Source organism: Talpa europaea (assembly GCF_964194135.1).
Source record: "Talpa europaea genome assembly, chromosome: 15".
Classification (NCBI taxonomy): Eukaryota; Metazoa; Chordata; class Mammalia; order Eulipotyphla; family Talpidae; genus Talpa; species Talpa europaea.
The window spans coordinates 59,605,216-59,619,173 of record NC_140083.1 but is presented as its reverse complement, the minus strand read 5'-3'; the positions used below and the strand labels follow the sequence as shown (position 1 = coordinate 59,619,173).

At 38.4% G+C, this 13,958-nt stretch overlaps 1 protein-coding gene across 1 annotated transcript in view; it reads right to left on the bottom strand.

Annotated features, from left to right (window-relative positions):
• The window catches only part of SLC15A5 (solute carrier family 15 member 5), a gene marked incomplete at both ends in the record, with an annotated part of 78,953 nt that overhangs the window by 35,857 nt on the left and 29,138 nt on the right, over nucleotides 1-13,958 (bottom strand). The window contains one exon of the mRNA XM_084255921.1: nucleotides 8,192-8,378. Within this exon, the coding sequence (XP_084112047.1) occupies nucleotides 8,192-8,378 (187 nt within the window). The remainder of the gene's footprint in view (nucleotides 1-8,191; nucleotides 8,379-13,958) is intronic.

Genomic DNA, 13,958 nt, shown 5'->3' with positions numbered 1-13,958 from the left:
GTAAGTTACTTAACTTCATTATCATGCTCCTTGGTTTTAAGATAGGGTTCATAATGTTTACTGTGTAGGGTGACCTTAAGATTTAAATAAGATAGGAACTGGTATTGCTCTGAGGGTTCCCAGTAGCAACTATTACTAAAGATAAAGCAATCATTTTGAATTTTTATTCTCAGATACTAGACACACATGCACACACACACAGAGGTCAAAATGATTTGGGGGGAATTTAATGTAAAATCTCTTCATAGGATTTTAATCATTTATATACAAAGTGGTTTTGAAATAAGCTATACACATTGTTATTCTTCAGACTTCTGATGTTAATCTTTGCAGAAAAAGTAAAGCAGCTGATAGAGAATTAAGACTAAATTTTTATGTAGGAAAAATAGTAAGGGTGAATTAGTGAGGTAAAAGAAATCAATTATTCTGTTAATTGTTCAGTTCAAATCTTCTTTTTACTTTTAAGGAATTATCTAGAAAATTTTGGTTAAGAATGAGCCAGGATTTTGTTGCAGTTAATGTCTGCTGTGCCCATTCCATTTCTCAAGTTGCCATTCACATTGCTGGATTTAATCCCATTGTTAGAGCAGTAGCAAGCTTTAGTTTGATAGAAGTTACTTGAAATTTAGAGATAGTCACATTTTGCTAAGTTGCATAAAATTTGAGATAAGGCAAAGCTTTCAATTCAGAAAAATCAATCTAATGTTTAAATAGCTTCATGTTTGTTTAGGTTGATAGAGAAACTGGTAGGTAATATTTTTGATTGTATCTGAGCATTTAAATATATCCATAAAGTCTATTCTTTATTGAGTTCCCAAGAAATGGAAGGTATAAAAAATGGAGGAAATCTAAGTAACAGTTAAAAAATTTGAGGAAATTTCTTTTTATTGTTATTTTTAAATTAAGTTCTTATTTTTTTATTGAATATGATTGCATTATAACATTAGGAAAGTTTCAGGTGTGCATCACTGACAATGTGTTAGTACATACTACATTAAGTTCACCACTAAAATCCAATTCTACCCTTCACCAAAATTAAATTCTCTAAAGGCTCCTTCATAGTGAAGTAGAGATTTTGGTTCTGTAAACAATTCCTATAAAAAGAATTTCATAATTATCTACCTATAAGATCAAATTCATCACATTATTGTATTGATCTGGATCACTGGACAGGTTACAGACTCATCAGTAAAAGAACTCATATGTCAATTTTGCTCAGTCCTTATTGTGCTCCTACTGCATGCACCGCAGTATACTACCTGCTGTTGAGGATGGTAGATGAAAAGAGCAATTGTCAGTCATCAGGGCACAAACTCTGTTGGGAACGAAGGACTTACTTCTAGTTGGAGAGGTGAGTAAGATCATCTTGTGCTTTAAAAGAAAGGAGGGCCTGAGCATGAGAAAATGAGGGCCAGCCCTGGCTGCGGAGGCACAGGGTGTGAGGCATCTGATGAATTTTCAGAATGGCAAGAAACTCAAGTTATTGGAGAATCAGAAGGAAAAATAGATCAGGGACAGATCATAAGAGGCCTTTAATATATTATTTTTGAGAGATTTTGAAGTTATTCTGAAGATAATCACTGGAGTTATTAGCACATTCATTCTAACTAGGAATCTAGGGTAATCTAGATAAAGAAATACAAGTCCCCCAACTTTGTTTTGCTATATAAAAAGTCTTACATTTGGGCTTCCCTGGTGGCGCAAGGGGTTAAGCACTGCACTATGAAGCAATCGGCAACCTCTGCAGCAGCACGAGTTCAATCCCTGGACGGCCGGAGAGAAACCCACATGGTGAGGCAGGCCTCTCTTGTCTCACCCACTGCTCCCCTCAGCAGTGTATTTCAGTCAGTCTGCCTGTTCTGCTCCCCACTCTGTCTCTGGTGAATCCTCTCACCACCCCCACCCCCACATCTCTGGCCTGTACCCCAGCTCTTGTATGCATAAATAAATAAATCTTTAAAAAATTAAAAAAATTAAAAGGTTTACATTTTATCCAGAAAATTTACGGTGTTAAGGAATAATAGTTAAGCTAAGGGATCAGCAAAATATTTTTTTTCTATAGAAGGTCTGTAATCAATATTTTAGTTATTATGGGGAAAAGATAACATCTTGAATATCTGTAGGTATTTATATAACTAGAGACAGAATACATTTCTACAATTTTCTTTTACTGATGAAATTCAAAGCAATGATTCTTTTGGGAGGTTACCACAGTCTAACTTAATTGATGTTCAGTTACTGTTTTTTTTTTTTTTAAATCAAATCAATTGCAAATGTTCATCTCTGAAACAATTCTTAGCCCATAAGTAATATAAAAATAGATGTGGGTCAGGTTTGGCCATGGGTGGAGTGGCTGGCCAGCCCCTGGTGTAGTCATCAGCTTTTTTTGCCTGTTTCTGAATTTCAGTTCTGACATGATGAGAACTTGTGGTATTTTAACCTGGGCCACCTTAGGTAAACATAGGCATGGCACAGGAGAGAGTCTCTGCCTGTGATACTCAAAGAGTAGTACCTGACCAGTTGCATAGCTATCACCCACAGATTTGTTAAACATGCAGAATCTCAGACTCCATCCACCCTATAGTCATTGAAATCAGTTTGGTAGTTAAATAAATCCCTAGAAGATTCCTATACACATTAAACTTTGAGAAACATCACTCTAGCATAGAGCATTCTGGAAATTGATCCAGCAAAATCCGGCAAAAGACAGTTCTCCAGACAATTTCAAGGAAAGCACACAATTTTAACTCATTTTACCCAGACATTTTAGGGCAAAGCATATTTTACCTGAAGGATCTAGATGACTGCACTTACTTTTTATTTGCTACTGTATTTTGGTGCTAGTGAAAAATGACTTTTTTAAAAAACAAAACAAAGTTTGATTCCAGCCTAGATTTAATCTACCCCATTCCCCCCTTAACTTCTATGAGCTCATAACACATCCAGAGCAGTTTATCAGAATGCACACATTTTAAACCTCTCCAGATCTGTGTTTATAAGATAAAGTACAATGGTTCCAAGGGAGATATTATATTCAGATAAATAATGTATGTTTTAATATTGGCTGTGTGGTTGCAGACAAGTCCATAAGAATCTTGAAGCTCCTATAGTTTATGCTATTATCCTACCATGTAACCATTTTTCAAATTAGACCACAGTGAAATAAAGTTACAGTTTCTTCAACCATTAAGGTTGCATATGCCATTGCATATAAAAGGGAATATCTAATACAAAAAAATAATGCTAAAATTCTTCCATTATTGGCTACATTTACCCACTGAGGAAACTATGGTCTTGTGTGTGTGTGTGTGTGTGTGTGCAATGGGGGGAAATTGTCCTTGGATCCATGATTTTGGCAAATTCCCAGATCAAGAAATTTGCTCATCTGAGAACACACTAGTGTCCATAAACCACTTTTATGGAGTCAACTATAATTTTATTGTCACATGTATCTGCTGCCTTTGTGAAAGACACTTCTGACCCACTGTTAGAATGGCTTATGTTTTTGATTTTCATTGTTTCTTCTATTAGTGGTGTATACTTATATTTGAAGCATATATGGAGAGAGAGATGAAGATATCTATTTTCTTTTATTTCTCTTTAATCTACTAGAACTCATTTCAGGAGGTTCAGCTTCAGTTTGTACTTTAATTTCTGACTATGAAATAGGTAACTCATTTCTATGGAGATAAGATAAAACAATCACATCTATAAGACATCAATTAAGTGACTTATTCAGACTAGTTGTTTACAGACTACTTCTTTTGGTGTTTCATTGTTCTTTCCTCTTAGGTATTTTGCAATAAGTATTCACTGTGATGTTTCTCTTTGGAAAAATATATCAGTTCTACAACATTGACAAAGTACTTTTTCCGAAATAATCTTACAACCTATGAAGGGGATTGATTCTTGTCCTTTTAATTTAAAGACCTGTTCATTCCAATCAAAAAATGAATGTTATGTCATTGCTAATTGTTTGAAGTAGAAGAAATTATTGATTATGTAAAAAAGGGACCAATACTTGGCTATATCTACATCATAACAGAATTTTACTTAAAATTTGAATTTTCAAATTTTATATATCAAAGAGAGAGATTTGGCAGGTATTTGGATATACTTATTCCATATTTCAATGTAAATGTTATTTAAAAGCCAAGATAATTTCTACCTACTGTGTTGTACATTTCTGCTTTGTGCAAGGCTTATTAACAATCATAATTAGACTAATTTTAGTCAGATTAATACTTGTGTGTGTCAGCACTAATGACTAAATGCCACATTCTGTAGGATTTTAATTAATGCTAAGGAAAGGAAATACTTATGGTGTAAACAATTTGGAACAGAAAGGCTAAAAGGAAGAATGTTCAGTTATGACACAGGATAAATCACAATATCATTGATTCTATATTTTGGGGGAATTAAAGTTGACACTTAAATAGGTAAATCTGCTCATGTATCATCTTGGAAAATGCAGTCTTCATACCCGATTGGGACCCTCACAAGATTTTGTCTTTTATAGTTCTAGAAAGTTTGGAGATTTAAAATTTTTTTTATCTATTTATGCATAAAGAGCTGGGGCATAGGCCAGAGGTGTATGTGCAGGGATGAGAGGATTCACCAGGGATGGAGTGGGGAGAAGAACAGGCAGATCTACTGAAATACACTGCTAAGGGGAGCAGCGGTGAGACAGAAAAGGTCTGCTGTGCCATGTGGGTTAGTTCCCTGGCTGGGGATTGAACTCATGCTATAGTGGCTGCCAATGGCTTCATAGTGCTAAGACTTAACCCCTTTTGCCAGCAGCAAGGCCCCAAGTTTGAAGATAATGGGAACTGTAATATACTTTTTTATAGTGGGAACTGTAATATACTTCCTGATTTCTTTAGGTGATAACCTCAGGAGTGACATGAGGTGAATCAGCAATCCCTCTTTTGTGTTACTTTGTTTTACAAGCTAGATAAGAAAATTTCCTAAATTGCTAGTTTGACCAATCGAATGAGTTTTCCCTACCCCTCACACTTGGCCTAGGCTGTCATTACCCAGGTCAAATACCAGGCAGAAGTCATGGTGCTGCATGCACCTCCTCAAATGTGACTGCCTCTAGAAGGGGGATGGCTGGGTACACGAGTCAGGCAGTAGAAATGTCCCTGCCAATCATGGTGACAAAAGGTGATTTTCATTCACGTCATAGATTTGATTGAAATAACAGTTAGGGTGACAATTTAACACTGGTAATTTAACAGTTGTACTCTTAACAGCCATGTGTAGCTGGAGCAGACTAGCAACAACAATAGTAATAATAATGCATTTGACTTCGGATTAGAAAACCTGAATTCAAATGACACTTGTCATCTTTGTGATTCTTGATGTGTTAAAGGTTGGTTTATCATGAGATTACTTGGGTTCAGATTAGGAACTCATAAATATTTGTTTGTTAATAATTTATTTATATATTTTACTCACATTGCAAGGCACTTGGGTTAAAAGTAAAAGGAAATTTTACTATTAGACTAATTCAGTTGTGTAAATTACTATCACAAAATCCCCTAGGCTTGTGCATCTATGTCCTGATAAAACTTGTTAATCTTCTATAATCACAAACAGAATATGGAAAACTTAAGCAAACGTGTAGTTTAAAAGATGCATATCATTTTTTTATTCCCATAGCAAAATATTATGCAAATAAATAAACAAGTATGTAAATGAATAAATGAATGGAACAACTAAATTCAGTTTTCTGTACTCAGAGGAATATAATTCAGCTTTTTTTTTTTAATGAGTCTAGTTTTTCCTTTTTCCTGCCAGCAAGCCTTGTTACCAATCTTGAAGGGGAATATTTAGTTCATTAACATCAAACAACATATTGGATGAATCCAACTCTCCTCTATCCAGAACATTTCCTTCTTTAAGAATAGACATGGTTTAAATATGCAAGAGTGAAGAATTGTCCAAGAGAAAGTTGTTCATATTTAAAGTGGATTTAAGATTTCTTATTCCAAGGAAAGATTCCTAAAGTAGTTCTTTCAGCCATATTGTATAGCATATTTTCTTGAAATTGCCCAATTTTGAAAAAAAAAATTGCCTTAATTTTGCAATATAAAGTTACCGCCATTTTGTCCTGTATTCATTCTGTTTTAATAATATGTTTGCTAAGAACATGTACAATATATTCCTATTCTTTTGTGTGCAAATAGTGCTGGGCATTCATTAAATACTAATTTCGGAATTTCTACATTGGCAGAAAAAAGGCACATTTTAGGAATTAAGGGTTATCAAATCCTATTAAGATTTATAGTTTCCTAAACCTATTATAATAAGAAATACCAGAGTTATTGGCTTAAGAAATAAATCAAAAATGTTACATGCTAAAGGCCTTTATAATTGAATATAACAAAATAAACTAAGGTGAGTTTATTCAGTCTGAGTCCTTTCCAAAAATAAATCTACCCTGTGATGTGAACTGGGGGGATCTTGTTCACAGCTTTGGTAAATACAAGCACACTCTCAAAAATGTAATTTCTATAAGCAAAGAAACAGCCAAAAATATAACAATGGGTTGCTAGAAAACTGAATGGTCTTTACAGGTCTTTGAAAAAGAAGAGTTAAGAAGAATAGGTTAGGGCCTCCCTGGTGGCTCAAGGAGTTAAGACACAACCTATGGAGCTGTCCATAGCCTCTGCAGCATGAGTTTGATCCCCAGCCGGCCAGGGAGCTACCCACATGGCACAGCAGACCTCTCCTGACTTGCCTGCTGCTCCCTTCAGCAGTGTACTTCAGTCAATCTGCCTGTTATGTTCCCCACTCTGTCTCTGGTGAATCCTCTCACCCCCCCACACCTCTGGCCTGTACCCCAGCTCTTGTATACATACATAAATTTTAAAAACATCTTTACAAAAATTTGAATAGGTTAGCCAAGAGATGAAAATCTTATAGATACCTAACCCTGACTATAACAATAGAATTATTTTTTAAGGAAAGGATAAGATATTGGGTTACCATTACATGATATTGCTTAAGAGTTTTGCTTTCTATTTATGTCCACAAAGCAGTTAGCACCATTCCCTGCAAATGATGACTCATAACTCTAGCTCCCATTTATAGAGCTTTCACTATGTGTCAGGACACTGCTCCAGGCACTGATGTCATCCTGAGTGATTGCAAAAGTTTGACAGAACAAAAGGACCCAACATTTATACAGGGTATGTCCCTCCATGAAAAAAGTAAGTGAACTAGAAAACAAGAAAGCTTAGGTCATTTTTCAAAGTTACCCAGCAGCAGACCAGCAGCAGAGCAGGGGCTGAGCCCCAGACCTCTGCTTGTTAGATTGGCCTGGTTTAACCGGCCAGCACTTATCTGCTCATCTCAGGGAGGAACCTGAGGAGACCGCTGGGCAGAGGACAGTGTTATTGGAATGGATGTCAGCTCCCTTCTCCCTCTTCAGCTAGAGAAATTTTATTTTATGGGCTATTGATTGTGCTATGAGAAAGACATCCTAATTTTTTTTCACTTTCAAAAAATAATGTTCTCAACCACAGACACAACTGATTATATTATGTGAGGTAAATGATGTGTTAGCCAATCATATTGTGGTTAACATTTTGCAATGTGTACATGTATCAAATCATTACACTGTATAACTTACAGGGACATAATGTTATATGGCAAATATATCTCAGCAAAACTGGAAAAAATGTTTGAAAATTATTGCTATCCACCTTACTCTCTGAAGAAGTACTATACCGAAGCTATGAATCACTGTACTAATTGTTAACAAATTTTGCTGCTGGTTCAAAAATTAATGCCTTCCAAGGATATAAGGTCTTTATTGTTTTAGGTGCATTATCAGTACTAGAGTTTAAGAGCAGAGTCAGCATTGACTTGGGTGTAAAGGCTGCCTTACTTAAAGAAAGACTGGCCATTTGGTGGTGTTGAAATTTGTATCATGCCTTTATATCAGGTGTGTCTGCTGAGGAGACATAAAAGGACAAGAAAAAAATGGGACACGGATGTCTGGGTAGAGATTTGGGGAAGCTGTTGTGGATGTTAAATTCTCTCAAATTCACCTTCTTCCTAAATTTTTCAGAACTGGACTACTCCACAGCACACAGCTTAGATCTTAGCAGAGTTGTTTTTTTTTTTTTAATTTTTAAAGCTTGCAAACATTCCTTCAATTGAGATTGTAAGCTGTACTTACTAATGCATACCGACAGAAATGGTCCATCTCTCATAGAGGAAAATAGGCAGGTGCTGAAAACCTCCATGAAAGGGGTCAGAATTAGTAGTGGTAGGATGCTGGTGACATTCATTACTGCAATTGGCAGGCGTAATCCATCCAAATTCAGGTTGGAATTCATGGTCTGAAGATAATATCCCGAAGGAATCTATTTGAGGGGGGAAGCAGCCGTGCATTAATATAGTGGCTTAAATTTGGTAAAGCATCCTACAACAGCCACCTTGCCCCTTGCACTTACCCCATGGCAGATGAGTGGGCTGTTCCCCAAAGTTTTCAAGGTCTCAATTACAAGTGGACCAGGGACCACAGAAGCTCTGTGGCCACGGGAGTGCTGTTTACGTTACCAGAAATGCTACTGATTCTTTGTGGAGCAATCTTTGTTTTAGCTAGTCTTCCTTCTTAATTTCTGATAGAAAGCAGAAGTCACACCAATTTGTGATGACACATTAAATCATCAAATAACTTAAGTTCTGAACATAAGCAAATAAGGTTCTTTTTATGACCAATAAAACCCTGGAGAAAGTATCAAGGACTTTTGTTTTCACTCTCATGAAAAGAGTTTTGGGCTAGAAAGATCCTGAAAATAGCATCTGATTTGGTGGCAAAATAGTTAGAAAAGACTTTTCTTTCCTGAGAGAAAGAGAAAGTGCCAAAATGTTACTTGTTGAAGGCTGTCTTTGCGGGTTCCTGGCTTGTTCCTCAAGTAGCATGAGGAACAAAAAGCCAAGTAACATGGGGGGAACGAAGGTGAAAAGACATACTTATGTGTATAAGACTTCTTTTAAATGTATGTATGGCTACAGGAACATTAATTCAAAAGGGCACCTGCACCCCTGTGTTTATAGCAGCACTATTTACAATGGCTAAGCTGTGGAAACAACCCAAATGCCCAAAAAGAGATGACTGGATCAAGGAGGTGTGGTACATATACACCATGGAATATTACTCAGCAATCAAAAAGGATAAACTTATGCCATTTACAGCAACATGGATGGAGCTAGAATCATGCTCAGGATGGATCATGTTCAGTGAAATAAGTCAGAAAGAAAAAGAAAATTACTGGATGGTCTCACTCATAGCAGGAATTTAGAAAACCTAAATATGGGACCAGGAAAAAGACTAATTATAATAAAGTAAAAATCAAAATCAACAGGCAACTATAAACCAGAGACACACTACGGGGCAGGGGACAGGGAGGAGGGGAGAAGGGAGCAGGATCAAAACAAGGGGGGATGGGAATTGTATGGGGACTGTAATCAAGATGAAAAATGCATACAGTGTACAAAAATGAAAAATGATGTAAAATATATAAAATCAATTTTTTTTAAAGAATTAAAAAAACAAAACCAACAAGCAACTATAAACCAGAGACACACTACGGGGGTGGGGAGGAGGTGCGGGGTTTAGGGGAGGAGGGATCGGGGTCAAGATAGGGGGGGTGGGAATTGTATGGGGACTATAACAAAGATGAAAATGCATACATTGTGCAAAAATGAAAAACAATGTAAAAATATATAAATAAAAAAGTGAGCTGAGGAATTCTGGTGGGGGGCGGAGCAACATGGCGGCGAGGAGACGCTGCGAGTAAGATCTCCCATTAAAAAAAAGTGAATAGGGAGGAAAAGCGGCAGGTCCCAGTGAGAACTGGGACACGGAAGATAAACGGGTGACTCCAGCAAACTACCCGAAGAAGAAAGTTGCCATAAAAGAGGACTAGAAGGGAGGAAAGTGCAGAACCCTGCTCTCCTCCCCCACCCACAAAGTCGGCACTCTCCGACCAGCAGAAAGGAGGAAAACAACAAACTAAAATGACCAACAAGAACAAATGACGCAGCAAGCGGGACTGTGAGTGGAAAGGAACTATTGCAGCCACCACACCCCGTGAACGGGAGCTGCGGAGAATCCTGCAGGATTCGCGCGGTGGTGAGCTCCAGGCGCCATTAGAGAACAGCGGAGACTGCGGGAGACCCGCACACAGCCCAGGCCGGCTGGTAAGCTTGCGCAGAAAAGCGGCGCTCTGGAAAAGCAAACGCGGATTGGGATCGCGGCTGCCCAGGTCCCCACGCTTGAGACCTAGGCTTGAGGGAGACGCGCGCGGAGGCCCTCACTGAGGTGAAAGTCCCTCACTGAGTAAGCAGAAACCAGGCGCCCGGACACGGGAGCGGGGTGCAAAAGGCGCCATTGCTGCGGCCACTGAACTGGGCTACAGCCCGCGTCCTGGACCTGAGGGCTTTGGAACTGAGACCCGGGGCACGAAATTCGGGGCGTGGGCTCTCCACAACGGTGGGGCACAAGGCAGACACAGCACCCCAAAGCCGTTGAGGTTTTCCTTACCATTCCCACTCTGTTCCCTGCCACACGGGGTGAAAAACACAGCTCCCCAAGGGCTCTAGGTGAGATCTCTGGCGCCACCGAGCGACCAGAAAAAAAGTCACTAACACCTTTCTTCAGAAAACACCACTTGACAGGCAGAAGGCGGAGCCCGTGGCCAGCTTGGAAGTTAGCCACCCCAGGCCCCTTCAGACCAGCAGTCTGAGTCCACAGGGGGAGCGGGCACCCACGGCCAGGGCAGACCGGGTGCGCAGAAGAGTGTGCCTGAGACCGGATGCGCAGAGAGTGCGTCCCGCATCGCCATTTTAGAACAGGGACATTTCTTCAGTAAAGACTGCCTGCAGAAGGCTCCCTCAGGAGTCAGAGGTGAGCGGGGAAGCTCGCCCACGCCAGGCCCCGTCTGGCCTGCAGTCCAAACCCAGAGGGGGAACGGGAACCCACCGCCAGGGCAGACCAAGCACACAGAGGAGTGTGTCCCCACATTGGCGTTTTATAACAGCGACCCTTCTTCAGTAAAGACTGCTTGACACCGACAGATGGCTCCTGGAGAAGCCAGAGGGAAGTGGAGAAGCTCACCCAAGATGCCAGCCAGTCCCAGCAACACAGTATCCCAATGCATACGACAAATTAGAAAACAGACAGTAGGGAGTAGAAGAACCACATGCAACCTAACAACCCCTCAGGAAAAAAGCACACCACAAAAAGAAAACCACCTCCCAGATTGTAACGACAGTAACTTGGAAGACCTTCTGAGCCTTACAGAAAGAGAATTTAAATTTGCCATGATTAAAAAAATGACAGAACTCATGAAGGAAATTGAGTCCCTAAAGAGGGAAAACAATGCTCAGAAGAATGAAATTGAGTCCTTAAAGAGGAAAGCGAAAGAAACGCAGGGGATAAAAGAATTAATGGAGGAACTAAAGAACTCTGGGAAAAGCAATGAAAGCAGAATAGATGAAATGGAAGAACGAATAAGTACTCTTGAAGACACAGAAATAAAAAGAACCAAAACAGAAAAGGAAAGAGAAGTACAAAGGAAAAAGAATGAAGAAAGACTTCAGGAACTATCTGACTCCATGAGGAGGGGAATATAAGAGTTATAGGAATACCAGAAGGAGAGGAGAGAGATGTAGGAACAGAGAAAATATTCCAGGAGATAATTGAAGAGAACTTCCCAAATCTGAAGAAGGAGCTGAAAATTGATATACAAGAAGCAAGAAGAACACCAAACTTCCACGACGAAAGGAAAAATACAGCAAGACACGTAATAGTGAAGCTCCCAAGAATCCAGGACAAGGAAAATATAATGAAGCTGACAAGAGGGAAGAAACAGATAACATTCAAAGGAAAACCAACCAGGCTGACATCAGACTTCTCTGAAGAAACATTACGGGCAAGAAGAGAGTGGAGGGACATAGTCAACAGACTCCAAGAAAACAGATGTCAACCAAGAATACTCTATCCCGCAGAGCTCTCCTTCCTCTATGAAGAAAGAATAAGGACTTTCCAGACAAACAGAAACTCTGGAATTTCATTACGACTAAACCCCCACTCCAAAAAATACTACAAGGAGTCCTAAAGCCAGAACCTCAGAGGGACGAATAACAACGAAAGAAGGCAAGAAAAAAAAAAGTTATTAAAAGAATAAATAAAATCAAAGGAAAGACAAACACAATGGCAAATACAGATGCTAACATATCAATATTAACCCTAAATGTAAATGGACTAAACTCTTTAATAAAAAGACACAGAGTTGCAGCCTGGATTAAGAAACAAAACACAACCTTTTGCTGTCTCCAGGAAACACATTTAGCTACAAAAGATAAAAATAGACTCAAAGTTAAAGGATGGAAAACAATCCTACAAGCAAATGGACCAAAAAAGAAAGCAGGAACAGCTATACTTATATCAGATAAAACAGATTTCAAACTCAAAAAAATAAAAGGAGACCCCAGTGGTCACTACATTATGATCAAGGGGACAATACTTCAAGAAGAAATAACACTCATTAACATATACTCACCAAACGAAGGAGCACCAAAATATATCAGACAACTGTTGTCCTCTCTGAAAACAGACATCAGAGAAAACACATACTTAGTGGGAGACTTCAACACACCACTATCAACAATGGATAGATTAACAAGACAAAAAATAAGTAAAGAAACTAAAGCTCTAAATAAGGACTTAGAGCATTTGGGCTTAACAGACATCTATAGAACACTAAACCCCAAAAAAACGGAGTACACATTTTTCTCAAGCACACATGGATCATTCTCCAGGATCGATCACATACTGGGGCACAAGACAAACATCAACAGATACACCAAGATTGAAATCATACCAACCATCTTTTCTGACCATGAAGGCATCAAGCTAGAAATAAACCATAAAAAGAAGGCAAGGAACTTTCCTACCTCATGGAGACTAAAAACCACACTACTGGAAGACCACTGGACTAATGAGGAGATAAAGAGGAAATTAAAAAATTCTTTGAATTGAATGACAAGGAGGACACCAATATCCTAAATGTATGGGATGCAGCAAAAGCAGTAATAAGAGGAAAATATATAGCAATAGAAGCTCACATCAAGAAACAAGAAAGAACTCAAAGAAACAACCTAATCTCGAAGCTCAAAGATCTAGAAAAAGAACAACAAGAAAAACCCAAAACCAGTAGAAGAAAAGAAGTAATAAAAACCAAAGCAGAAATAAATGAAATTGAAACTAAAAAAACAATCCAAAAGATTAATGAAACCAAGAGCTGGTTCTTCAAAAAAATCAATAAAATAGACAAACCCCTAGCCAGGCTCACAAAGGAAAAAAGGGAGAAAGCACAAATAAACAGGATCATCAATGAAAGAGGAGAAATCACAACGGACACAGCAGAAATCAAAAGAATAATCAGTAACTACTATGAACAGTTATATGGAAACAAGTTTAACAATCTCGAGGAGATGGACAAATTCCTAAAACTCTACAATCACCCAAAGCTAGATAAAGAAGAAATAGAACACCTAAACAGACCAATTACAAGCAGCGAAATTGAAATGGTAATCAAAAACCTCCCCAAAAACAAAAGCCCAGGACCTGATGGATTTACAAATGAATTCTACCAAACATTCAGAGATGAATTAGTACCTATCCTTCACAAACTCTTCCAAAAATTGAGAAGGAAGAGACAATACCAAACACATTCTATGAAGCCAACATTACACTAATACCAAAACCGAATAAGGACAACACAAAAAAGGAAAACTACAGGCCAATATCCCTAATGAACACTGATGCAAAAATCCTCAACAAAATTTTAGCTATCAGAATCCAACAATGTATCCATAAGATAATTCACCATGACCAAGTAGGATTCATTCCAGGGACACAAGTATGGTTTAAC